Below are 27,416 nucleotides of genomic sequence, written 5' to 3' on the forward strand. Positions count from 1 at the left end.
GGAGAGAGTGGAGGCAGCACATGTAGGATGGAGAGGGGGTATGGGGAGGGAGAGGGCGGAGGCAGCACGAAAAGGATGGAGACGGGGGAGGGGGAGGCAGCGCCTGGAGGAGGGAGAGGGGGTGGAGGCAGCGCCTGGAGGAAGGAGAGGGGGTGGAGGCAGCGCCTGGAGGTGGTAGAGGGGGTGGAGGCAGCGCCTGGAGGAGGGAGAGGGGGTGGAGGCAGCGCCTGGAGGAGGGAGAGGGGTGTGGAGGCCACACCTGGAGGAGGGAGAGGGGGTAGAGGCAGCACCTGGAGGAAGGAGAGGGGGTGGAGGCAGCGCCTGGAGGTGGTAGAGGGGGTGGAGGCAGCGCCTGGAGGTGGTAGAGGGGGTGGAGGCAGCGCCTGGAGGAGGGAGAGGGGGTGGAGGCAGCGCCTGGAGGAGGGAGAGGGGTGTGGAGGCCAAACCTGGAGGAGGGAGAGGGGTGTGGAGGCCAAACCTGGAGGAGGGAGAGGGGGTAGAGGCAGCACCTGGAGGAGGGAGAGGGGGTAGAGGCAGCACCTGGAGGAGGGAGAGGGGGTAGAGGCAGCACCTGGAGGAGGGAGAGGGGTGGAGGCAGCGCCTGGAGGAGGGAGGGAGGGAGAGTGGGGGCAGCACCTGGAGGATGGAGAGGGAGTGGAGGCAGCACCTGGAGAATGGAGAGGGGGTGGAGGCAGCGCCTGGAGGCGGGAGAGGGAGTGGAGGCAGCACCTGGAGGTGGGAGGGAGAGGGGTGGAGGCAGCACCTGGAGGCGGGAGAGGGGGTGTGAGGAGGGAGGGAGTGGAGGCAGCACCTGAAGGATGGAGAGGGGGTGTGAGGAGGGAGGGAGGGAGTGAGAGTGGAGGCAGCACCTGAAGGATGGAGAGGGGGTGTGAGGAGGGAGAGAGTGGAGGCAGCGCCTAGAGGAGGGCGAGAGGGGTGTGGGGAGGGAGAGAATGGAGGCAGCACATGAAGGAAGTGGATGCAGCGCCTGGAGGGGGGAGAGGGGGTGGAGTCTGCGACTGGAACATGGAGGGAGGGGAGGGAGAGAGTGGAGGCAGCACCTGGAGGAGAGAGAGAGAGAGAGAGAGAGAGAGAGAGAGAGAGAGAGGTGTAGGGAGGGAGAGAGTGGAGGTAACACCTGGAGGATGGAGAGGGGGTGTGAGGAGGGAGGGAGAGAGTGGAGGCAGCAGCTGAAGGATGGAGAGGGTGTGTGAGGAGGGGGAGAGTGGAGGCAGCACCTGGAGGATGGAGAGGGGGTGTGAGGAGGGAGAGGGTGGAGGCAGCACCTGGAGGATGGAGAGGGGGTGTGAGGAGGGAGAGGGTGGAGGCAGCACCTGGAGGATGGAGAGGGGGTGTGAGGAGGGAGAGGGTGGAGGCAGCACCTGGAGGATGGAGAGGGGGTGTGAGGAGGGAGAGAGTGGAGGCAGCACCTGGAGGATGGAGAGGGGGTGTGAGGAGGGAGAGAGTGGAGGCAGCACCTGGAGGATGGAGAGGGGGTGTGAGGAGGGAGAGAGTGGAGGCAGCACCTGGAGGATGGAGAGGGGGTGTGAGGAGGGAGAGAGTGGAGGCAGCACCTGGAGGATGGAGAGGGGGTGTGAGGAGGGAGAGAGTGGAGGCAGCACCTGGAGGATGGAGAGGGGGTGTGGGGAGGGAGAGGGGAGGAGGCAGCGCCTGGAGGAGGGAGAGGGGTGTGGGGAGGGAGAGGGGGTGGAGGCAGCGCCTGGAGGAGGGAGAGGGGTGTGGGGAGGAAGCGGGTGGAGGCAGCGCCTGGAGGAGGGAGCGGGGTGTGGGGAGGGAGAGAGTGGAAGCAGCACCTGGAGGAGGGAGAGGGGTGTGGGGAGGTAGAGAGTGGAAGCAGCACCTGGAGGAGGGAGAGGGGGTGGGGGGAGGGAGAGAGTGGAAGCAGCACCTGGAGGAGGGAGAGGGGGTGGGGGGAGGGAGAGTGGAGGCAGCACCTGAAGGATGGAGAGGGATGTGGGGGATGGGGGGAAGAGTGGATGCAGCGCCTAGAGGAGGGAAAGGAAGTGGATGCAGCGCCTAGAGGAGGGAAAGGAAGTGGATGCAGCGCCTGGAGGGGGGAAAGGAAGTGGAGACAACGCCTAGAGGAGGGAGAGGGGGTGGAGTCTGCGACTGGAACATGGAGGGAGGGAGGGGAGGGAGAGAGTGGAGGCAGCACCTGGAGGAGAGAGAGAGAGAGAGAGAGAGAGAGAGAGAGAGGGGTGAGGGGTGAGGGGAGGGAGAGAGTGGAGGCAGCACCTGGAGGAGAGAGAGAGAGAGGGGTGTAGGGAGGGAGAGAGTGGAGGCACCTGGAGGAGAGAGAGAGAGGGGGCTGTAGGGAGGGAGAGAGTGGAGGTAACACCTGGAGGATGGAGAGGGGGTGTGAGGAGGGAGGGAGAGAGTGGAGGCAGCACCTGAAGGATGGAGAGGGTGTGTGAGGAGGGGGAGAGTGGAGGCAGCACCTGGAGGATGGAGAGGGGGTGTGAGGATGGAGAGAGTGGAGGCAGCACCTGGAGGATGGAGAGGGGGTGTGAGGAGGGAGAGAGTGGAGGCAGCACCTGGAGGATGGAGAGGGGGTGTGAGGAGGGAGAGAGTGGAGGCAGCACCTGGAGGATGGAGAGGGGGTGTGAGGAGGGAGAGAGTGGAGGCAGCACCTGGAGGATGGAGAGGGGGTGTGAGGAGAGAGAGGGTGGAGGCAGCACCTGGAGGATGGAGAGGGGGTGTGAGGCGAGAGATAGTGGAGGCAGCACCTGGAGGATGGAGCGGGGGTGTGAGGAGGGAGAGAGTGGAGGCAGCACCTGGAGGATGGAGAGGGGCTGTGAGGAGGGAGAGAGAGTGGAAGCAGCACCTGGAGGATGGAGAGGGGGTGTGAGGAGGGAGAGGGAGAGAGTGGAGACAGCACCTGGAGGATGGAGAGGGGGTGTGAGGAGGGGGAGAGAGAGAGATAGAGAGAGGAGGCAGCACCTGAAGGATGGAGAGGGGGTGTGAGGAGGGGGAGAGAGTGGAGGCAGCACCTGAAGGATGGAGAGGGAGTGTGAGGAGGGAGAGAGAGAGTGTGGAGGCAGCACCTGTGTGGGGAGAGAGAGGGAGAGTGGTGGCAGCACCTGGAGGAGGGGAAGGAGTGTGGGGAGGGAGAGGGCGAAGGCAGCACCTGAAGGATGGAGATGGGATATGGGGAGGGAGAGAGTGGAGGCAGCACCTGGAGGATGGAGAAGGCTGTGGGAGGGAGAGAGTGGAGGCATCACCTGGAGGATGGAGATGGGATGTGGGGAGGGAGAGTGGAGGCAGCACCTGGAGGAGGGAGAGAGTGGAAAGAGCATGTGAAGGATGGCGAGGGGGTATGGGGAGGCAGCACCTGAAGGATGGAGAGGAGAGAGAGTGGAGGGAGACGGGTATGGGGAGGGAGAGGGCGAAGGCAGCGCCTGGAGGAGGGAGAGGGGGTGAAGGCAGTGCCAGGAGGAGGGAGAGGGGGTGGAGGCAGCGCCAGGAGGAGGGAGAGGGGGTGGAGGCAGCGCCAGGAGGAGGGAGAGGGAGAGGGGGTGGAGGCAGCGCCAGGAGGAGGGAGAGGGGGTGGAGGCAGCGCCTGGAGGAGGGAGAGGGGGTGGAGGCAGTACCTGAAGGATGGAAAGGGATGTGAGGAGGGAGAGAGTGGAGGCAGCACCTGGAGGATGGAGAGGGGTGTGGGGAGGGGGGAAGACTGGAGGCAGCACCTGAAGGATGGAGAGGGGATGTGAGGAGGGAGAGTGGAGGCAGCCCCTAGAGGAGGGCGAGAGGGGTGTGGGGAGGGAGAGCATGGAGGCAGCATATGAAGGATGGAGAGGGGGTGTGAGGAGGGAGAGAGTGGAGGCAGCACCTGGAGGAGGGAGAGGGGTGTGGGGAGGAGAAGACTGGAGGCAGCACCTGATGGATGGAGAGAGTGGAGGCAGCACATGTAGGATGGAGAGGGGGTATGGGGAGGGAGAGGGCGGAGGCAGCACGAAAAGGATGGAGACGGGGGAGGGGGAGGCAGCGCCTGGAGGAGGGAGAGGGGGTGGAGGCAGCGCCTGGAGGAAGGAGAGGGGGTGGAGGCAGCGCCTGGAGGTGGTAGAGGGGGTGGAGGCAGCGCCTGGAGGTGGTAGAGGGGGTGGAGGCAGCGCCTGGAGGAGGGAGAGGGGGTGGAGGCAGCGCCTGGAGGAGGGAGAGGGGTGTGGAGGCCACACCTGGAGGAGGGAGAGGGGGTAGAGGCAGCACCTGGAGGTGGTAGAGGGGGTGGAGGCAGCGCCTGGAGGTGGTAGAGGGGGTGGAGGCAGCGCCTGGAGGTGGTAGAGGGGGTGGAGGCAGCGCCTGGAGGAGGGAGAGGGGGTGGAGGCAGCGCCTGGAGGAGGGAGAGGGGTGTGGAGGCCAAACCTGGAGGAGGGAGAGGGGTGTGGAGGCCAAACCTGGAGGAGGGAGAGGGGTGTGGAGGCCAAACCTGGAGGAGGGAGAGGGGGTAGAGGCAGCACCTGGAGGAGGGAGAGGGGGTAGAGGCAGCACCTGGAGGAGGGAGAGGGGGTAGAGGCAGCACCTGGAGGAGGGAGAAGGGTGGAGGCAGCGCCTGGAGGAGGGAGGGAGGGAGAGTGGGGGCAGCACCTGGAGGATGGAGAGGGAGTGGAGGCAGCACCTGGAGAATGGAGAGGGGGTGGAGGCAGCGCCTGGAGGCGGGAGAGGGAGTGGAGGCAGCACCTGGAGGTGGGAGGGAGAGGGGTGGAGGCAGCACCTGGAGGCGGGAGAGGGGGTGTGAGGAGGGAGGGAGTGGAGGCAGCACCTGAAGGATGGAGAGGGGGTGTGAGGAGGGAGGGAGGGAGTGAGAGAGAGTGGAGGCAGCACCTGAAGGATGGAGAGGGGGTGTGAGGAGGGAGAGAGTGGAGGCAGCGCCTAGAGGAGGGCGAGAGGGGTGTGGGGAGGGAGAGAATGGAGGCAGCACATGAAGGAAGTGGATGCAGCGCCTGGAGGGGGGAGAGGGGGTGGAGTCTGCGACTGGAACATGGAGGGAGGGGAGGGAGAGAGTGGAGGCAGCACCTGGAGGAGAGAGAGAGAGAGAGAGAGAGGTGTAGGGAGGGAGAGAGTGGAGGTAACACCTGGAGGATGGAGAGGGGGTGTGAGGAGGGAGGGAGAGAGTGGAGGCAGCAGCTGAAGGATGGAGAGGGTGTGTGAGGAGGGGGAGAGTGGAGGCAGCACCTGGAGGATGGAGAGGTGGTGTGAGGATGGAGAGAGTGGAGGCAGCACCTGGAGGATGGAGAGGGGGTGTGAGGAGGGAGAGGGTGGAGGCAGCACCTGGAGGATGGAGAGGGGGTGTGAGGAGGGAGAGAGTGGAGGCAGCACCTGGAGGATGGAGAGGGGGTGTGAGGAGGGAGAGGGTGGAGGCAGCACCTGGAGGATGGAGAGGGGGTGTGAGGAGGGAGAGGGTGGAGGCAGCACCTGGAGGATGGAGAGGGGGTGTGAGGAGGGAGAGGGTGGAGGCAGCACCTGGAGGATGGAGAGGGGGTGTGAGGAGGGAGAGAGTGGAGGCAGCACCTGGAGGATGGAGAGGGGGTGTGAGGAGGGAGAGAGTGGAGGCAGCACCTGGAGGATGGAGAGGGGGTGTGAGGAGGGAGAGGGAGAGAGTGGAGGCAGCACCTGGAGGATGGAGAGGGGGTGTGAGGAGGGAGAGAGTGGAGGCAGCACCTGGAGGATGGAGAGGGGGTGTGAGGAGGGAGAGAGTGGAGGCAGCACCTGAAGGATGGAGAGGGAGTGTGAGGAGAGAGAGAGAGAGAGAGAGAGAGAGAAGGCAGCACCTGTGGGGAGGGAGAGAGCGAGAGAGTGGTGGCAGCACCTGGAGGAGGGGGAGGGGGTCGAGGCAGCGCCTGGAGGAGGGGAAGGAGTGTGGGGAGGGAGAGGGCGAAGGCAGCATCTGAAGGATGGAGAGGGGATGTGGGGAGGGAGAGAGTGGAGGCAGCACCTGAAGGATGGAGATGGGATGTGGGGAGGGAGAGAGTGGAGGCAGCACCTGGAGGATGGAGAAGGCTGTGGGAGGGAGAGAGTGGAGGCAGCACCTGGAGGATGGAGAGGAGAGAGAGTGGAGGGAGACGGGTATGGGGAGGGAGAGGGCGAAGGCCGCACCTTAAGGATGGAGAGGGGTGTGGGGAGGGAGAGGGTGGAGGCAGCGCCTGGAGGAGGGAGAGGGGGTGGAGGCAGCGCCTGGAGGAGGGAGAGGGTGTAAAGAGCATGTGAAGGATGGCGAGGGGGTATGGGGAGGCAGCACCTGAAGGATGGAGAGGAGAGAGAGTGGAGGGAGACGGGTATGGGGAGGGAGAGGGCGAAGGCCGCACCTGAAGGATGGAGAGGGGTGTGGGGAGGGAGAGGGTGGAGGCAGCGCCTGGAGGAGGGAGAGGGGGTGGAGGCAGCGCCTGGAGGAAGGAGAGGGGGTGGAGGCAGCGCCAGGAGGAGGGAGAGGGGGTGGAGGCAGCGCCAGGAGGAGGGAGAGGGGGTGGAGACATACCTGAAGGATGGAAAGGGGTGTGAGGAGGGAGAGAGTGGAGGCAGCACCTGGAGGAGGGCGAGAGGGGTGTGGGGAGGGAGAGCATGGAGGCAGCACCTGGAGGAGGGAGAGAGGTGTGGGGAGGGAGACAGTGGAAGCAGCACCTGGAGGAGGGAGAGGGGTGTGGGGAGGAGAAGACTGGAGGCAGCACCTGATGGATGGAGAGAGTGGAGGCAGCACATGTAGGATGGAGAGGGGGTATGGAGAGGGAGAGGGCGGAGGCAGCACGAAAAGGATGGAGACGGGGTATGGGGAGGGAGAGAGGGGAGGCAGCGCCTGGAGGAGGGTGAGGGGGTGGAGGCAGCGCCTGGAGGAAGGAGAGGGGGTGGAGGCAGCGCCTGGAGGTGGTAGAGGGGGTGGAGGCAGCGCCTGGAGGTGGTAGAGGGGGTGGAGGCAGCGCCTGGAGGAGGGAGAGGGGTGTGGAGGCCACACCTGGAGGATGGATAGGGGGTGGAGGCCACACCTGGAGGCGGGCGACGGAGTGGTGGTGGAGGCAGCACCCGGAGGAGGGAGAGGGGGTGGAGGCAGCACCTGGAGGAGGGAGAGGGGGTGGAGGCAGCACCTGGAGGAGGGAGAGGGGGTGGAGGCAGCGCCTGGAGGAGGGAGAGGGGGTGGAGGCAGCGCCTGGAGGAGGGAGGGAGGGAGGGAGAGTGGGGGCAGCACCTGGAGGATGGAGAGGGGGTGGAGGCAGCGCCTGAAGGCGGGAGAGGGAGTGGAGGCAGCACCTGGAGGATGGAGAGGGGGTGGAGGCAGCGCCTGGAGGCGGGAGAGGGAGTGGAGGCAGCACCTGGAGGCGGGAGGGAGAGGGGTGGAGGCAGCACCTGGAGGCGGGAGAGGGGGTGTGAGGAGGGAGGGAGTGGAGGCAGCACCTGAAGGATGGAGAGGGGGTGTGAGGAGGGAGGGAGTGAGAGAGAGTGGAGGCAGCACCTGAAGGATGGAGAGGGGGTGTGAGGAGGGAGAGTGTGGAGGCAGCGCCTAGAGGAGGGCGAGAGGGGTGTGGGGAGGGAGAGAATGGAGGCATCACATGAAGGATGGAGAGGGGGTGTGAGGAGGGAGAGAGTGGAGGCAGCACCTGGATGGGAGGGAGAGGGAGAAAGAGAGAGAAAGAGAGAGAGAGAGAAAAACAAAATAAATAAAGCACCTTAAGAATGTGTGCTTCTCGAGATCCAGAGGGAAGACGTTTAATTTCCAGACTCTTGACAGCGGCTCAGGGAGAGGGGAGAGTGGCCTGAAATGGGAGTTCTATACTGCCAGTTGGTCTGGAGATCCAAAAATGAGGATCTCTGTTTTGCTGGCATTAAGCTTTAGGTAGTTCAGACATCCACATCGAGATCTCGGACAGACACCTTATGAGCTGGAGGGGAGAATCGGCATTAGAGGGGTCTAAATGAAAAAGCAGCTGGGTGTCCTCGGCATAGGTGTAAAATCGGACACCAAAGGAAGCCCTGAGGTCTGCCAAGGGCTGCATATATGGGGCGGGAGAGGGCGGAGGCAGCACCTGAAGGATGGAGAGCGATGTGGGGGATGGGAGAGGGTGGAGGCAGCGCCTGGGGGAGGGGGTGGAGGTAGCGCCTGGGGGAGGGGGTGGAGGCAGCGCCTGGAGGAGGGGAAGGGGTGTTGAGAGGGAGAGGGCGAAGGCAGCACCTGAAGGCTGGAGAGGGGATGTGGGGAGGGAGAGAGTGGAGGCAGCACCTGAAGGATGGAGAGGGGGTGTGGGGAGGGAGAGTGGAGGCAGCACCTGAAGGATGGAGAGGGGGTGTGAGGAGGGAGAGAGTGGAGGCAGCACCTGGAGGATGGAGAGGGGTGTGGGGAGGGAGTGGAGGCAGCACCTGGAGGAGGGAGAGGGGCGTGGGGAGGGAGTGAGCGGGGGCGGCACCTGGAGGAGGGAGAGGGGTGTGGGGAGGGAGAGAGTGGAGGCAGCACCTGGAGGAGGGAGAGGGGTGTGGGGAGGGAGCAAGTGGAGGCAGCAGAGGGGTGTGGGGAGGGAGCGAGTGGAGGCAGCTCCGGGAGGAGGGAGAGGGGTGTGGGGAGGGAGGGAGTGAGCTGAGGCGGCACCTGGAGGAGGGAGAGGGGTGTGGGGAGGGAGAGAGCGGAGGCAGCACCTGGAGGAGGGAAAGGGGTGTGGGGAAGGAGCGAGTGGAGGCCGCTCCTGGAGGAGGGAGAGGGGTGTGGGGAGGGAGCGAGTGGAGGCAGCTCCTGGAGGAGGGAGAGGGGTGTGGGGAGGGAGCGAGTGGAGGCAGCTCCTGGAGGAGGGAGAGGGGTGTGGGGAGGGAGCGAGTGGAGGCAGCACCTGGAGGAGGGAGAGGGGTGTGGGGAAGGAGAGAGTGGAGGCAGCACCTGGAGGAGGGAGAGGGGTGTGGGGAGGGAGACAGTGGAAGCAGCACCTGGAGGAGGGAGAGGGGTGTGGGGAGGAGAAGACTGGAGGCAGCACCTCATGGATGGAGAGAGTGGAGGCAGCACGTATAGGATGGAGAGGGAGTATGGGGAGGGAGAGGGCGGAGGCAGCACGAAAAGGATGGAGACGGGGTATGGGGAGGGAGAGGGCGAAGGCCGTACCTGAAGGATGGAGAGGGGTGTGGGGAGGGAGAGGGCGGAGGTAGCACGAAAAGGATGGAGACAGGGTATGGGGAGGGAGAGGGCGAAGGCCGTACCTGAAGGATGGAGAGGGGTGTGGGGAGGGAGAGAGGGGAGGCAGCGCCTGGAGGTGGTAGAGGGGGTGGAGGCAGCGCCTGGAGGTGGTAGAGGGGGTGGAGGCAGCGCCTGGAGGTGGTAGACGGGGTGGAGGCAGCGCCTGGAGGAGGGAGAGGGGTGTGGGGGCAGCACCTTGAGGATGGATAGGGGGTGGAGGCCACACCTGGGGGCGGGAGAGGGGGTGGAGGCAGCACCTGGAGGAAGGAGAGGGGGTGGAGGCAGCACCTGGAGGAGGGAGAGGGGTGGGGGCAGCGCCTGGAGGAGGGAGGGAGAGTGGGGGCAGCACCTGGAGGCGGGAGAGGGGGTGTGAGAAGGGAGGGAATGGAGGCAGCACCTGGAGGATGGAAAGGGGGTGTGAGGAGGGAGAGTGCAGGCAGCACCTGGAGGATGGAGAGGGGGTGGAGGCAGCGCCTGGAGGCGGGAGAGGGAGTGGAGGCAGCACCTGGAGGATGGAGAGGGGGTGGAGGCAGCGCCTGGAGGCGGGTGAGGGAGTGGAGGTGGAGGCAGCACCTGGAGGCGGGAGAGGGGGTGTGAGGAGGGAGGGAGTGGAGGCAGCACCTGGAGAGGGAGTGGAGGCAGCACCTGAAGGATGGAGAGGGGGTGTGAGGAGGGAGGGAGAGAGAGTGGAGGCAGCACCTGAAGGATGGGGAGGGGGTGTGTGGAGGGAGAGAGTGGAGGCAGCACCTAAAGGATGGAGAGGGGGTGTGAGGAGGGAGAGAGTGGAGGCAGCACCTGGAGGATGGAGAGGGGGTGTGAGGCGGGAGAGGGGGTGGAGGCAGCGCTTGGAGGCGGGAGAGGGGGTGGAGGCAGCGCCTGGAGGCGGGAGAGGGGGTGGAGGCAGCGCTTAGAGAGGAGGTAGAGGCAGAACCTGGATGATGGAGAGGGGTGTGGGGAGGGAGAGAGTGGAGGCAGCACCTGAAGGATGGAGAGGGGTGTGGGGAGGGAGAGAGTGGAGGCAGCACCTGAAGTATCGAGAGGGGTGTGGGGAGGGAGAGAGGGGAGGCAGCACCTGAAGGATGGAGAGGGATGTGGGGGATGGGAGGGTGTGGAAGCAGCGCCTGGAGGAGGGAGAGGGTGTGGAGGCAGCGCCTGGAGGAGGGAGAGGGGTGTGGGGAGGGAGAGAGGGGAGGCAGCACCTGAAGGATGGAGAGGGATGTGGGGGATGGGAGGGGGTGGATGCAGCGCCTGGAGGAGGGAGAGGGGGTGGAGGCAGCGCCTGAGGAGGGAGAGGGGTGTGGGGAGGGAGAGGGGTGGAGGCAGCGCCTGGAGAAGGGAGAGGGGTGTGGGGAGGGAGAGAGTGGAAGCAGCACCTGGAGGAGGGAGAGGGGGTGTGGGAGGGAGAGTGGAGGCAGCACCTGAAGGATGGAGAGGGATGTGGGGGATGGGGGAGAGTGGATGCAGCGCCTAGAGGAGGGAAAGGAAGTGGATGCAGCGCCTAGAGGAGGGAAAGGAAGTGGATGCAGCGCCTGGAGGAGGGAAAGGAAGTGGAGACCGCGCCTAGAGTAGGGAGAGGGTGTGGAGTCTGCGACTGGAACATGGAGGGAGGGGAGGGAGAGAGAGGAGGCAGCACCTGGAGGAGCGAGAGAGAGGGGTGTAGGCAGTACCTGAAGGATGGAAAGGGGTGTAGGGAGGGAGAGAGTGGAGGCAGCACCTGGAGGAGGGGGTGGATGCAGTACCTGAAGGATGGAGAGGGGGTGGAGGCAGTACCTGAAGGATGGAGAGGGGTGTGGGGAGGGGAAGACTGGAGGCAGCACCTGAAGGATGGAGAAGGGATGTGAGGAGGGAGAGTGGAGGCAGCGCCTAGAGGAGGGAGAGAGTGGAGGCAGCATGTGTAGGATGGAGAGGGGGTATGGGGAGGGAGAGGGCGGAGGCAGTACCAGAAGGATGGAGAGGGGTGTGGGGAGGGAGAGAGTGGAGGCAGCACCTGAAGATTGGAGAGGGATGTGGGGATGGGAGAGGGAGTGGAGGCAGCGCCTGGAGGAGGAAGAGGGGGTGGAGGCAGCGCCTGGAGGAGGGGGTGGAGGCAGTGCCTGGAGGAGGGAGCGAGTGGAGGCAGCACCTGAAGGATTGAGAGGGATGTGGGGATGGAGAGGGCGAAGGCAGCACCTGAAGGATGGAGAGGGGTTGTGGGGAGGGAGAGAGTGGAGGCAGTACCTGAAGGATGGAAAGGGGTGTAGGGAGGGAGAGAGTGGAGGCAGCACCTGGAGGAGGGGGTGGATGCAGTACCTGAAGGATGGAGAGGGGGTGGAGGCAGTACCTGAAGGATGGAGAGGGGTGTGGGGAGGGAGAGAGTGGAGGCAGCACCTGGAGGAGGGAGAGGGGGTGGAGGCAGTACCTGAAGGATGGAGAGGGGTGTGGGGAGGGGAAGACTGGAGGCAGCACCTGAAGGATGGAGAAGGGATGTGAGGAGGGAGAGTGGAGGCAGCGCCTAGAGGAGGGAGAGAGTGGAGGCAGCATGTGTAGGATGGAGAGGGGGTATGGGGAGGGAGAGGGCGGAGGCAGTACCAGAAGGATGGAGAGGGGTGTGGGGAGGGAGAGAGTGGAGGCAGCGCCTGGAGGAGGAAGAGGGGGTGGAGGCAGCGCCTGGAGGAGGGAGTGGGGGGTGGAGGCAGTGCCTGGAGGAGGGAGCGAGTGGAGGCAGCACCTGAAGGATTGAGAGGGATGTGGGGATGGAGAGGGCGAAGGCAGCACCTGAAAGATGGAGAGGGGATGTGGGGAGGGAGGGAGTGGAGGCAGCACCTGTAGGATGGCGAGGGGGTGTGAGGAGGGAGAGAGTGGAGGCAGCACCTGAAGGATGGAGAGGGGTGTGGGGAGGGAGGGAGTGGAGGCAGCACCTGAAGGATGGCGAGGAGGTGTGAGGAGGGAGAGAGTGGAGGCAGCACCTGAAGGATGGAGAGGGGGTGTGGGGAGGGAGAGAGTGGAGGCAGCACCTGAAGGATGGAGAGGGGTGTGGGGAGAGAGAGAGAGTGGGCGCAGCACCTGAAGGATGGAGAGGGGTGTGGGGAGGGAGGGAGTGGAGGCAGCACCCGAAGGATGGCGAGGGGGTGTGAGGAGGGAGAGAGTGGAGGCAGCACCTGAAGGATGGAGAGGGGGTGTGGGGAGGGAGAGAGTGGAGGCAGCACCTGAAGGATGGAGAGAGGGGTGTGAGGAGGGAGAGTGGAGGCAGCGCCTAGAGGAGGGCGAGAAGGGTGTGGGGAGGGAGAGCATGGAGGCAGCACATGAAGGATGGAGAGGGGTTGTGAGGAGGGAGAGAGTGGAGGCAGCAGCTGGATTGGGGGGGAGAGGGAGAGAGAGAGAGAAAAATAAATAAAGCACCTTAAGAATGTGTGCTTCTCGAGATCCAGAGGGAAGACGTTTGATTTCCAGACTCTTGACAGCGGCCCGGGGAGAGTGGCCTGAACGGGGAGTTCTATACTGCCAGTTGGTCTGGAGATCCAAAAATGAGGATCTCTGTTTTGCTGGCATTAAGCTTTAGGTAGTTCAGACATCCACATCGAGATCTCGGACAGACACCTTATGAACTGGAGGGGAGAATCGGCATTAGAGGGGTCTAAATGAAAGAGCAGCTGGGTGTCCTCGGCTTAGGTGTAAAATCGGACACCAAAGGAAGCCCTGAGGTCTGCCAAGGGCTGCATATATGGGGCGGGAAGAGGGCGGAGGCAGCACCTGAAGGGTGGGGAGGGAGAGAGTGGAGGCAGCACCTGAATGATGGAGAGGGGATGTGGGGAGGGAGAGAGTGGAGGCAGCACCTGGAGGAGGGAGAGCACTGTGGGGAGGGAGGGAGTGAGTGGAGGCAGCACCTGGAGGAGGGAGAGGGCTGTGGGGAGGGAGCAAGTGGAGGCAGCACCTGGAGGATGGAGAGGGGTGTGGGGAGGGAGCGAGTGGAGGCAGCTCCTGGAGGAGGGAGAGGGGTGTGGGGAGGGAGCGAGTGGAGGCAGCTCCTGGAGGAGGGAGAGGGGTGTGGGGAGGGAGCGAGTGGAGGCAGCTCCTGGAGGGGGGAGAGGGGTGTGGGGAGGGAGCGAGTGGAGGCAGCACCTGGAGGAGGGAGAGAGTGGAAACAGCATGTGAAGGATGGCGAGGGAGTATGGGGAGGGAGAGGGCGGAGGCAGCACCTGAAGGATGGAGAGGGGGTGTGAGGAGGTAGAGTGGAGGCAGCACCTGAAGGATGGAGAGGGGGTGTTAGGAGGGAGAGAGTGGAGGCAGCACCTGGAGGAGGGAGAGGGGTGTGGGGAGGGAGAGAGTGGAGGCAGCACCTGGAGGAGGGAGAGGAGTGTGGGGAGGGAGAGAGTGGAGGCAGCACCTGGAGGAGGGAGAGGGGTGTGGGGAGGGAGCGAGTGGAGGCAGCTCCTGGAGGAGGGAGAGGGGTGTGGGGAGGGAGCGAGTGGAGGCAGCTCCTGGAGGAGGGAGAGGGCTGTGGGGAGGGAGCGAGTGGAGGCAGCTCCTGGAGGAGGGAGAGGGAGAGAGTGGAGGCAGTACCTGAAGGATGGAAAGGGGTGTAGGGAGGGAGAGAGTGGAGGCAGCACCTGGAGGAGGGGGTGGATGCAGTACCTGAAGGATGGAGAGGGGGTGGAGGCAGTACCTGAAGGATGGAGAGGGGTGTGGGGAGGGGAAGACTGGAGGCAGCACCTGAAGGATGGAGAAGGGATGTGAGGAGGGAGAGTGGAGGCAGCACCTTTAGGAGGGAGAGAGTGGAGGCAGCATGTGTAGGGTGGAGAGGGGGTATGGGGAGGGAGAGGGCGGAGGCAGTACCAGAAGGATGGAGAGGGGTGTGTGGAGGGAGAGAGTGGAGGCAGCACCTGAAGATTGGAGAGGGATGTGGGGATGGGAGAGGGAGTGGAGGCAGCGCCTGGAGGAGGAAGAGAGGGTGGAGGCAGCGCCTGGAGGAGGGAGAGGGGGGTGGAGGCAGTGCCTGGAGGAGGGAGCGAGTGGAGGCAGCACCTGAAGGATTGAGAGGGATGTGGGGATGGAGAGGGCGAAGGCAGCACCTGAAGGATGGAGAGGGGATGTGGGGAGGGAGGGAGTGGAGGCAGCACCTGTAGGGTGGCGAGGGGGTGTGAGGAGGGAGAGAGTGGAGGCAGCACCTGAAGGATGGAGAGGGGGTGTGGGGAGGGAGAGAGTGGAGGCAGCACCTGAAGGATGGAGAGGGGTGTGGGGAGAGAGAGAGTGGGCGCAGCACCTGAAGGATGGAGAGGGGTGTGGGGGGAGGGAAAGGGTGTGAAGGCAGCGCCTAGAGGAGAGAGAGAGAAAATAATAAAAAAAAAAAAAAAGCACCTTAAGAATGTGTGCTTCTCGAGATCCAGAGGGAAGATGTTTAATTTCCAGACTCTTGACAGCACAGGGAGAGGGGAGAGTGGCCTGAACTGGGAGTTCTATACTACCAGTTGGTCTGGAGATCCAAAAATGAGGATCTCTGTTTTGCTGGCATTAAGCTTTAGGTAGTTCAGACATCCACATCGAGATCTCGGACAGACACCTTATGAGCTGGAGGGGAGAATCGGCATTAGAGGGGTCTAAATGAAAGAGCAGCTGGGTGTCCTCGGCATAGGTGTAAAATTGGACACCAAAGGAAGCCCTGAGGTCTGCCAAGGGCTGCATATAAAGATTCAAAAGAAGCAGTGATGGAGAAGAGCCCTGGCAGACCCCGCAGGACACTGTATGTGGGGTAGAGGAAAAGAGGAGAGGTAGACCATTTGCTGATGTTCGGAGAGAAAGGAGACAAACCACTTCAAAGCAGATCCTTCTACGCCTGTTTGAGACGCTGGACAAGAATGCTGTGAGCTATAGTATCGAAAGCCGCTGAGAGGTCCAGGAAAATGAGTGCCCTGGCCTCTCCACGGTCCTGCATCAGTGATATGTTGTCGAGGACTGTAATCGTGGCCGATTTTGTACCCCTTTCGGGTCTAAAGCAGTTTTGAAAATTGGGAACAGCCCTGTTAGCCTCAAGATAGCTGGACGGTTGAGGTGTGACAATAAGTTCCATAATCTTCATTAGAACAGGGAGCAACGAGATTGGGTGGTAACTGTCTGGAGATGAAGGATCCAAGTGTTGATTTTTCAGGAGAGAAGAGGCAACAGCCTTTTTCAAAATATATATAGATATATATATATCTCCAGAGGAAAAAGAATGGTTAATAGCTGTTGTAAGAGCAGAAATCCCCTGGGAGGGAGGGGGAAGACTGCATCAAACGTAGTGGGATGGCATCAGTAGGTGAAGCCGATTTTTTGAATGAATAAGGGCATTAAGACCGCTGCATCTGTAACCGGATCAAGAAAAAACAGCTGCGAGGGGTTGTTTTGAGTGCTGTTTAGACCAGGGAGATTACTGCAACAGGATCTATCTGGGACAGCCTGATTACTTGGTTTAGAGACTCCAAATTCTCCAGAATGCAGCAGCCCATCTCGCCTTGAATGCACACAAGCTTGATCACTGCTGTAAAATGCTATCAGAGCTTCACTGGCTTCCGGTTAGGGGATTGCCTTTAAGACTGTGTCCATTGTCCATCAGGCTATCCACCAGATTGGACCTCGTTTTCTCCAAGCAAAACTAGAGATTTTACTCTCCATTTCGTTGGCTGCGCTCCTGAACCAAGAATCTTCTGGTTGTTCCTCCGTTCCGGAATTCCAGTGCCTGTGGCTGTTCCTTCTCTGTGCAGGCTCCAATGCTCTGGAATGCCCTCCCACAGACACTTTGTGATATTTCTGACCATCTTGGGTGCAGGAAAAGTTTAAAGACCTGCCTCTCTGACTCATTAACTGTCTGTCTTTTTCTGCTTAAACAGCACCCTGATGCCTCCGGGCCTGATTCTCACGCTTTATACATTTTGTGACCCAACATGACTGGGCTGGGGAAAGAACGTAAGAGGTCGAGTACAGTGGGCTGTGCTTAGAAAACAATGCGCCGATTCACCCCGCCCCAAAAGTGCCTGTCTTGCTGGGAAAAACAAAGATCATTGATGGGGCCACCGGCACATGAACACACTGGCCCACATGCACGTTTGGCAAACAGCCCATTCTAGGGACGAAAAAAACAAATGAACACCAGTGATAGAAGTGCACCAGAAAAAGTAGTGGAACTGTGACTCTGGCGGGGGACGAGTAGGAAGGAAGGGAGCCAATTGCAACACATTTTTTCAAGGGTTGCAGTCATGGTGGTAGTTAGGCAAGATTGTATGCAGTACCTTTTGGGTGCACTACAATAACCTTGACCTCCTGGCAATAGGGACCCAACCTTTGGTATAAGTCTGAACTACACAGGTTGGTAGTGTGGCTGAGCAGCCAGGCTTATCTCAAGAGGGGTCAATTGAGCAGTAATGTTGTGACAGTGTTTCACAGTAGTTATCCAAATGAACGCCTGCACTCAAGGTTTCTTGATAAAACAATTAGTAATTTATTTCAGTCAGTTGTATAAGCCTTCTTTGGAAGGGAGCAATATACATGTAACAACTGAAATACACTTCAAAACACACTTAGTTTCTGTAATTCAGATGATACCCGTTGGGGTTGGTACACAGACACCCCCTACACCCTATGGTGATTTAAATAGCTAGGACACCGTGGACATTGATTTATCACTGGTACATTTAGAGTAACATTTAGAGTAATACTGAGTTTGGTGAAAAAGATAGAATGGAGGAATAAAACAAAGGCTAACAATTACTTCATAAACCGGTAAGTACTTTTGAAACCTTCCAGTGTTCAGTAAATTAACCCTTTCTTGGGGAAAGGATAAAGCACAGAGTCAAAGGTAAAGAGGAGTCTCCCACGGAGCCAGGACAGCCAATTTTAATTGCATAATGTCTAGGGGAGCTGAAGATCTTCTTTGTAGGTAGGTAAAACGTTGTGCACAATGTTTTTAGAAATGTTTGTAGAAAATAGAACCCTTGAAGGGCCACAAGCTGGGAGGCTTGTGAAGGGCAAAGCTTTAGCAACCTTGCAAGGTAACCAAGACAGATCTCAACTGGGAGCAAGTAAGGCTACCCAACAAGAGGTAAGTTCTCTTAGACCTTACAGTATCACTGGTTAGAAGAAATGGTTCCAGCTGGCTTCTGTTCCTGTTCAGCTCTGCAGATCCTGTTGTTCCTGAGCCTCAGTCGTGGGGACAAGAGGGAGGATGTCTGGGGACTCCTGCTCTGCAATGGGAAGGTCAGCTGCAGCAATGGGCAAACTTCAATTCAGCGGTTCTTCAGTGTTTCAGCTCCTCGCGTCTGACAGCAAATGGCAACACTGTGGTTCTCGGATACCACTCTGGACTTTCCTCGCATCTGAGGTCCAGCACTCTGTTGAGGTGGCTCAGGCTTGGTAAATCCTGCCTCCGGGAAGTCCAGAGGATCTTCCTGGTGCTCGGGTCTTGCTTAAAAGCAGTGCACACAATCTGGTGTTCCTCTCCCTGGCAATTCGGTTCCAACAGCAGCAGCAGTGGAAGTACAGCCAGCTCTGAGAGGATGTCCAGACGGGCTTACTTTGGAGTTGATTGGTCCCAAGTAGGGCTTCTCTAGTCGATGCGAATTCGGAGCTTCAGCACAGCAGCAGGGCTTCACTGAGCAAACCAACGGTCCAGGAGTTTCAGCAGGTGCCTCTTCTGAGTTTTTCTTCGGATTTCTTCGTCCAGTGGTCGACTCTGCTTTCCAAGCCAAAAAGCCTTGCCTTTTGTGCAGGTATCTCCCACTAGCTGTCAATCACACAGCAGGGTGGATGTCCTTTCCAGACAGCCTGCCGGCCAATCACCTTTTCGGTTCATTCCTGTAACCAAGGGGATTAAGCACAGGGAGTTTGGCACCTCCCTCACTTCCTGCCCCTGACAGACATACGAGCCAGAGGCGGGCTTCACTTGTGAATCCCGCCAAAGACAAAACGAACAAAGGGACCAAACCTGGTTTGGCATGCAGAGTAAATCTCAAGAAGGACTTTTCCAACAAGAAATGGCGAAAAAAGACCGGGGGCATTTTGACGAAATGGGCATCCCTGGGTGCTTTACTTCAGCTGCGAACGCAGCCCACGGTAAAAACCCACAATGGTATTAAAAAGTAAAGTAAACCACTGCCACCAGCCATTCATTGTAGAAAGGGTAACATAAAAATGTTACATGAGAAACTAGACAAAGGGGATACTAAGTAACCCCTCCAGCACCCTATTGTAAGATAGTGTGCGCTGGGTCTAGAGTGTTACAATGCAAGTAAAGTCAATTTCACTCCACTGCTCTGGGAAACAGTAGTTCGTTCAAGCGAAGGTATTTAAGCCTTTGGGAAATCTGAGAGACTTCCCTGTGTCGCTGCACTGAAGGTGCTGTGTGACACAATGTAAAGATGATGCCTGTGGAGTTTTTCAGACTCCAAACTCAAAAGAGAAACAGAGAATAAATCACATTAAAATTACGAGAGATAAAAAGTCCAGCAAAAGAGCTGGGGTCTCTAAGGTAGAAGGGAATTAGCACATTTGTGAGAATTCTCCCATCGAGTCGAAAGGGATTTCAGTTTAGCTGCGAGTGGTGTCTGGTGGTAAAGTGGAGCAGTGTGCTTTAACTTCAGAAAGAACAGTTCCTGAGTGGTGGAGACACTGGCCTGTGCCCTCCTCTGTATGTACTCCTGAATGACTACCCTCCACTTTCATCTCCTGGGAAACAGCACCATAGAAGACTGCCACCATGTGCAATAGCCCCACCTGCTGGTCAAATGTCCATTTTCCTTTTTGTTTCTAATGTCGCTGTAATGCATCTTTGCTATTGGGAAGAGGTGAGAGAATGGCAGGCTGGGCCAGGGTGGGCGGCAGCAGAGGGTGGGCTCCTGTCCTGTCTGCTTCACATGAGCGGGCTTTGGGTGGGTAGAAGCAGGATGCAGGCCCCGAGCGTGGCTTTGGGTGGCTAGAAGCAGGGGGTGGGCTCCTGCCTTGTCTGCTTCACATGAGCGTGGCTTTGGGTGGGTAGAAGCAGCGGGCGGGCTCCTGCCTTGTCTGCTTCCGATGAGCGTGGCTTTGGGTGGCTAGAAGCAGAGGGTGGGCTCCTGCCTTTTCTGCTTCCGATGAGCGTGGCTTTGGGTGGCTAGAAGCAGAGGGTGGGCTCCTGCCTTGTCTGCTTCACATGAGCATGGCTTTTGGTGGGTAGAAGCAGGGTGCAGGCCCCCGGGCGTGGCTTTGGGTGGCTAGAAGCAGAGGGTGGGCTCCTGCCTTGTCTGTTTCACATGAGCATGGCTTTGGGTGGGTAGAAGCAGGGTGCAGGCCCCCGGGCGTGGCTTTGGGTGGGTAGAAGCAGGGTGCAGGCCCCGAGCGTGGGTTTGGGTGGGTAGAAGCAGAGGGCAGGCTCCTACCTTGTCTGTTTGCTACCTTTCGTGGGTTGTGGCTTGTTTTGTTGGGAGTGTTTGTTTTTAGGCAGGAAGTTTCCATTACGCCGCTTGTCTGCCCTGGTTGATTCTGCACGTGGCCCTTTGATGTACGTGGGAAGTGGTGAGAGAAGGCCGGGCAGGGTGGACCCTTGTGGAGTGCCTGATGTCTGTCTCTCAGCCTGACCGTCTCTGTGCTTCTCCTTCCTTCCTTCCTAGGATGAAGAACCCGTCCATCGTTGGCATTCTGTGCACGGACTCACAGGGCCTGAACCTCGGCTGTAAGTGTCACCCACACCTCACACACCGCACACAGGACATCAACACTGCTCTGAAAAACAAAAGCCAAAACCAGGCCCCATTCTAGCGGATACCAAGTGGCAACCCGGCTCTCGGTAATGCATGGGCAGGGCAGGCTAGAAGGTTGTGCCAACTACATGGCCATGGAATGCGCATGCTGACACATATGTACACAAACCAAGTCCACATTACACTGCCACCTGTGAGTCTTCGACCCAGCGCCTTGACGTTAACCTGCCACTTATGTCTGCTTGTGTCCATGCACCCATATTCCACATCGTTTCTCAACGGTGAACCGAAAATGCCAAGAGGGGGGGGTGTCTATTCTGCATCACAAATGCTACAGCTCACTCTGGCCCTAGAGTGAGAGACATTGTGTGCTCCCTGCGAGGGGCGTGTGCCACGAACAGCACCACTTGCCCACATGCTCGTCAAAAGAGCAGAGCATGTGCACGTGCTGCTGTGGGTGTAGTGCGCACGTGCTGCTGTGGGCGTATTGCACATGCTGCTGTGGGCGTAGTGCACTCGCCTGCCATGTAGCCTTGAAGGTAGGCATTGTGACGGGCAATGGCCGTACTAAGGGTGGGCAGCATAGACAAAAGCACTAATGTCACGAACCTGCTCTTGGAAAGCGAGTTGCATGGGAGTTTCTAAGCCTCTGACGATAAGTGCATTGGTCCTTGATGTTAATGTTAAAGGACATTTGTACCGCGCACTATCGCCACCGGAGTGGTCCCCTGGCGGCTCTGAAAAATGGAGAAGGGGAGTGAGTTAGTGGGAATGAGCTGGAAAAGTGCAAGATAGCAGTGATGTGCTGTTGGCAGCCACAGCCTGGTGGGTCCGTTGGCTGGGCTTGGGGGTGTTTTTTGGTTGGTAGTCGTTGTGTGCTGTTGTGCAAGTCTTTGTGTGGTTTGTTTTGTTGCTGCATTGTAGTGAAGTTTGTGCAGTTTGCTGCGTTTAAGGCTTGTGGTTGTGATTGGTTTGAGTTTGAGAGGTGTATGCAGAGGAGTGAAATTGCTAGTGGATTGGTTATTGATTCATGATTGCACGCTTGGTCTAGGCTTGGCAGGAGAGTCGAATAACATCTCAATCTAGATGCGAGGCAGGCTGCGTCGAGGATTCCAACTAAGTGCGGCATATGCTGACATTTACAATTCTATCTAGATGTGGCGTATGCTAACGATTATTGCACCAGTCAAAGGTGACATAGGCTGAAAATGACCGTTCTCTATAGCTTAGTAAACATTGGCACTAGTTAACATTGGCTGTGCAGACCTATCAATGATATACAATGTGCTATACAAATGCCAAGCAGCATAACATAACAGTATGTTAGTGCATAGTGTAGTGCAACATTTATGATAGTTAATGTTTTGGAGGGGTAGGTAGAGTGGCGAGGGCTTTCTGGAGTAGAGGGATTGCTCTACCCCCTTCCCACCCATGCCACACTTGTTTTTGTTGGTGTCTGTTAGCTGCTGGCTTCCTTTGCTTCCCCTGTGGACACCGGCAGACATCTTGGCCAGTGCAGGAGCTGCCCTTTGCCTTAGGGCCCTTAGCCGCAGGGCTGCTGGGCAGAGGGCTGCCTTGGTGGGGTTAATTAAGACCCGACAATCGGTCAATCGCAGGGGAGGGAGGGGGAAGCCAAAGGGAACGAGATCGGAGCAGGTCGAGAGGGGGGGGGGGGTTTCCGAGGCCGCATGGTGCAGCAAATGGGGTAGTGGGACCCTGCAGCTCGCGTGGGGTCGCCGTGCTGGTAATGGCATTCTCCCGGTGAAGCTGCAGGCCCAGGCACACAGCATGGCCTGAATGGCCAATTACAGGGTAGAGATGTCCGGGAGGAGGGAAGGGAAGGGGAAGCCATGGGGAACGGAGTGGGTTGCGATTGGAGGGGGGGGGTCCGAGGCCACATGGTGCAGGGAATGGGGTAGTGGGTCCCCGCAGCTCACCTGGGGTCACTGTGCTGGTAATGGCATGATGTCAGTTTCCCCATAACAATGAGCCAAAGTGCAGTGGGGTGAAGCTGAAGGCTTCACTTCACTGGAAGAAGTCTGGACAGAATACAAAAACCAAAGCAAAGCGTTTGGATGTCCATAGAAATGGAAGTAAAGTTGCTATTAAAAAAGGAGCCTTTTCCTTACACTATGCAAGGAGTTCATCTGTGTATACATAATGTAGTATTCCCAGGCCTTTCCCTCAGAAATGGGTATATGCCATCTGACGCCCCCTTTCCCCTATTGCTTGCCATGCACTTCCATGCCCAAGTCTTTCTTTGCCCCAATACATTGTTACTGTCTCAACCTCTGTCAGGGACTTTTACATCAATTCCCCAACGTGGCCTACCCATCGCCAAATCAATCCGGGCCCACCCGAATCCCCATATCGAAGGCTCATCCAAGAAGTACAGAGAACTCCCATGGTTCTCTGAATAAGCCTTCATGCAGGGAAATTGAGAAGCAGTAAGCCAGACCCCCCCCACTATTTTCATTCAACAGACATGCCTATAGCTACATTTACAAAGGAACTGATGCCTGATATAAAGACATCTGTGAAAACCAGTGGCTACAATTAAAGTTGCTTACGGATCCCATGCTATGGCCTTCTAATTACATTCAGTTGTTTCAACAGCCAATGTAAATCCTTTTCTGAGTAATATGTCAACTTCACTGAAGAGCAACATTGATAAGCACACAGATGTCTTGAGTGTGTTGCTTATGAAACATACTAATGTACTCCTAGTTCTTGATCCCCACCCCATCTCTATAATAAAACATACTAATGTACTCCTAGTTCTTGATCCCCACCCCATCTCTATAATATATGGCGCATGTTCACCCTCGGTACCAGAGAAAACCCTTTTCTGAGAACCGCGCAGATTTGGGAAGACAGATCAGAGAGTGGGTAGATAATAGTGGGCAGAGGCGCTGTTGCGAGGCTTGTATGGAAAGGGAGAACAAAGACTAAAATGAGTAGTCACTACAGCGAATGGTGTCCACCACATTAAGGTCCAACCTTCTTAATACCATATAGAAAGAACCACAGATTGTATCTATAGAATTCCACCTTCCTAAACTCTAACCAAAACAGCATGGACTCCCTTGGAAGGCAATCTACCACTAAAAGACTTTCAATGAGGTAGAGAAGGAATCGTGCATATTGCTATGATAGCTTTGAATGCACCAGAAGTTGCTAATAACCCCGTGGTCTTTCATAGTTCTTTAGTTGTCTTCAAATAAAACTTTAGTGCTGGCTAGCGGTACGCCTACCTCTGCAGTAAGGCCAGGAAATCGAGGAGACAAATCTCCAGGTGAATATGAAAATGGGAGGGTCAGCAAAAACACAGCTGCCAATTCTTAGACCCAACTTCCCTTTATGAAAACATGTCTGATGTGTATCAAGTGAAAAACCTGCAGCCGAAAAAGTCAGTTTAAAATTCACTTTTGGGGTGGCTTGGGGTAATACTTCTCAGGCCATTGCAGTAGCAATAGCACCAGAATAAAAACATTCAGATACAACATCATCACAACATGGAGTATAAGAAGAATTAGACAAAGCAAAACTGAGAGACATGAGAAACCTGCTTGAAAGAGCAAACCATATCATCTTGCGAAATCGCAAGACCGGAGAAGGAGTCGCAGCACCTGAAAAAGAAACGTGAATAGCAAGATGATCCCGCCAAACACACAGAAGTCTAAACAGTACCTCTGCTTTGAAGAAGAGTGGTCCAGCTGGATTCTGTCCTGTTGCAGCGATGCAGACCCTGGGTCCCTGACACTCAGTCATGGGAACAAGAGGGAGGACGTCTGGAGGGCTCCTGCTGCCGCAATTTGGAGGTCGTCGGCAGCTACGGGCTCTTTTCGGTTCAGCAGCACTTTGCAGTTTCAGCGCTTAGTAAACAGCATCACCGCGGATCTCAGATACCGGTTGGGCTTCCTTCATTCCTCGGGTACTGCACTCTGGTCGTCCTGGTTTTGGAGGGTCCTTAGGAGATTCCTGGAGCTTCTGGACAGATTTCAGACGTTTCACTCCACTACTGATTTCGCGACCCCTGGCACTTGGTTCTTGCAACAGCGAAGAAGTACTGCCAGTCAGAGAAGATGGAGACGAGAGCTTCCTAAAATGGAAGGCGTTGCCTCTTGCAGAAAGACCCTTTGGGTGCTGGATTTTAGTTTAGAATAATGGCTCGGTTAAATGACTTTACTCCTGGAAAGTGTGTGATAAATCTATTTAATGCTGGGACAAGAGTACTTAGAAATGCAAGCATCGGCACCCCGCTGAACGTGGAGGCGCCTGTGCGCAATCTGACCGCTGTGTGCGAGCGGCCAGAAACACCTTCTGCGCGTTTGAGGAGCTAGTTTAATTTCTGGGTTCTTCCTGAACGGGTTAAAGGCGCCCACTCTCAGGTTCCACTGATGGAAAAACTGCAGCAGGGTTTCCAAGCTTTTCAGATATTGTGGGGTTCGGGGGGTTGTTTGGAAGCTGGTAGTTAAAGCTCTTGGGAAGGAGCACGTTTGCCATGCTGCTGAGACTTGTTTTAGCAGATCATGGGGCATGCATGCTGCGGCTTTCCTGGGAGGTGCCGTGATGGGATTGGTAAGAGTGCTGGTTTGGTGGGCGCTCGTCCTCTCCGTCCTCTTGCACGGTCTGGCCCTATGGTCTGGTCTTGCACCTGGTAGGTCAGTCATCCTTCTAGAAGCCACTTCCACACATGCCCACATCTTTTTGGAAGAAAGTGCTGCGTCCTCCGGCAGATGGTTCAAGCTGCTGAACTGGTTCCAGTGCCACTGCTCTGAATGATGGGGTCTGTTCTGGGGCTCCCAAGGCTGCTGTCGCCTGCTCACCAGTGTCTTGCAGAGTTCCTTGCACACTAAAGTGCTCTGGTTTCCAGGGCTCCCAAGGCTGCTGTCGCTCATCTTCTTACCCACCAATGTCCTGCAGAGTTCCTTGCACACTAAAGCGCTCTGGTTTCCGGGGCTCTGATCAATCGGGAATGTTTGTTGCCCACTGCTCATCCTCAGCATATAAAGTGCTTTGGGGCCCATCCTTGGGTGCACTGGACCTACAGTGAATCGCTGCTTGTTCTTGACCTCATTCTCTACCCCATGCCAACCATAAGGACTATGACCCTCTCATCAGAGCCCGTGCTAGGTCAACCCTAAAGGGAACAGGGGAGGTCTGATCTGGTCAAACACCGCAAACTGTTACTTAGGAGCCCTGTCACCTGCGCAGTCGCGATGATGGACTCAGTGATCAAATAGAGGCGTCTCATGCAGAAGCGGACACTGGCATGCATGCATTCACCACTTCTCCGCCAGTCGCCGGAACTCTTAGTAATACTGGTGGGACCTCACCCCATGTCGCACACCCACTGCTTTACTATCCTAAGACCTTGCAGAGCTGCAGACTTGAGATGTTGCTTAGGTTCACGCGAGCCCCAGGATTACTGGCAGATATCTGGTGTGAGCAAGGTATGCCCAGGCTCTGAACCTGCACACCTGGCTAAAGGGGTGTCAACCCGTCTGTAGCCTGGAGAGGAGAGGCCTTGGGGCGATGGGGGCCTTAATGTCTGAGCCGAGTGAAGAGACTGTACAGTTTGAAGAATCCAAGAGTGTTCAGTTGGAAGGACTCCGTCTCCGGTCTATGCTGCTTATCTGGCTAGAATAAGAGGCTTCACAGGAATCTGTATCCACGAGGGGCAGGGGCCCTATTAAAGGAATTCTACCCATGACCCCCCTGTGGGCCATAGCAACCATTCTGAAGAGGTTAAACTCCTTGAGAGATGGAGACCTTTTGACGCTCCCCATAACTTTTAAAGCTGTTTTCACCAGTTGTATGGTCCCCACGGGCAGTCTGTTGAATGCCCTCTGGGTACTGAAGTCCATGTATGAGAAATTTGTCAGAAGATTTTAGAATGTATGTGCATTTTAGCCAAAGTGAAGTTTAGTAGGGGTTGCCAGGTGGCTACTAGCTACCCATATCGAAGCAGGTAAGTGGATGGAGACTTTGAAGTTGACAAGAGAGTATGCAAGAGTATTGTATTTGTCATTTGTATAGCGCCCTTTCCTCATTTGTATGGCCTCGATGAGCTTTGCAGTTGGAATGCCCTCACTGTCCACAGTCCATGTATGGGAGATTCTAAGAGATAGTTTAAAGATGTGTATTTACATTGTGCCAGATTAGGACTTGGGTGAGCTGCTATGCTCCAGTAAGCAGCCTCGAGTTCAGGCACGTGGGTGGGCGCTGTTGGTGGTTTAGGATAAAGTGCTATTGCCGGATTTGATGTGTCCAGCTAGACTAAATACCTTTGTTTGTAGTCGCTGTATACTAGTGGCAGAGGTGTTGAGGTACATCAGGGGTTTCAGTGTGAATGGCTATGTGCACTGCTAGACCGAAATTGCATAGCCTTGGCTGCATTTTAGAGTGCATGGTTGGGTGGCCGTGTCTGCGGCCTGTGTTCAGATTTGGTGCAAGGTATACATGCTGTAAACTTGGATAAAGTTCATCTTTGATTTTCTAGGTCCAGCGCAATTGGCTGGTCTCGCCAGTTGTGCTCTCCCTGGATTGAGAGTCTGAGCAGTGGGAGAGGGGCCCAGCGGGACGGGGGTCGGTGATGTACGATTGATCGTCTGTCGGTGAGGGTGTGGGGCAAAAATGCTTCACGGTGTGCTGCTGCCAACGGTTCAGGGACACTTCTGCAGAGCCCCTGTTAGATTGATCTGAATACACCTACAGAGCAGTACGTACGCCTGGCATCAAATTGCAGGCATCTGCTTAATGTTGCACTCTATTATCTTGGGAGAAGAAGGAACAAGTCACTTGCCTGTAGCTCTTGTTCTACAGCATGGAGTCCAGCACAGATTCACATGCTCATGAATAATCCCCATCATCAGGCTGGGAATCTGGTTCCATGTCCCTGCAAAAATGTCTCCTGACAAAGTCGCTGTTTTTTGCGGGGATATTATTACATTGATCATGCGGGGGACACCCCTTGCATGCGGGGGACACCCCTTGCAAACCCAGATCTTTTTAATTTTGTTTTTTGTTTTTACACGGTGAGCAGGGGACATCCCTGCAACCTGTCACCATGTATTATGTTGCCAATGGCTTTTCCCGGCGACATTATGTATTATGTATGGGGACATTATTACCTAATACCCGGGAATCCTTGGTTAAAAAAAAAAAGAAAGCCATCTTGCTTTAAAAGCTTGAAAATTGCCTTTCTCCCCTTAACATTAACTGTAGGCTGGGTCATAATGCACCCATCCAATTCCAATGATGACCATCTCCCTAAGCCCCGCCTCTGGCGGCCATCTACAGATTTGAAGCACGTGAAGTGACAGAATGAACCCAGAAGAGCCGCTGCAGGGAAGCAGGAAGGGTTCACATATGAATCCATGCCAGACCCATGCTGGAGAACAACAGTTACAGGTAAGTAACTTGTTTATTCTCCAGCATGGGGTCTGGCATGGATTCACATGCTCATGAATAAAGAATACATAGCAGTGCATACATACACAACCACGGGAGGTGGCAAGGCTCAACAGAAGAAAGGCCACTTAACCTGTGGAATAGACTCCCCTCAAACA

At 57.4% G+C, this 27,416-nt stretch overlaps 1 protein-coding gene across 2 annotated transcripts in view; it reads left to right on the forward strand.

Annotated features, from left to right (window-relative positions):
• Positions 1–27,416, forward strand: part of LAMTOR5 (late endosomal/lysosomal adaptor, MAPK and MTOR activator 5) — a 54,773-nt gene that overhangs the window by 11,760 nt on the left and 15,597 nt on the right. For both annotated transcript variants that reach the window (XM_069632964.1, XM_069632965.1), the window contains exon 2: positions 19,753–19,814. In XM_069632964.1, coding sequence (XP_069489065.1) covers positions 19,753–19,814 — 62 coding nt within the window. The remainder of the gene's footprint in view (positions 1–19,752; positions 19,815–27,416) is intronic.

Source organism: Ambystoma mexicanum, chromosome 13 (assembly GCF_040938575.1).
Source record: "Ambystoma mexicanum isolate Mex_15411 chromosome 13, UKY_AmexF1_1, whole genome shotgun sequence".
NCBI lineage: Eukaryota > Metazoa > Chordata > Amphibia > Caudata > Ambystomatidae > Ambystoma > Ambystoma mexicanum.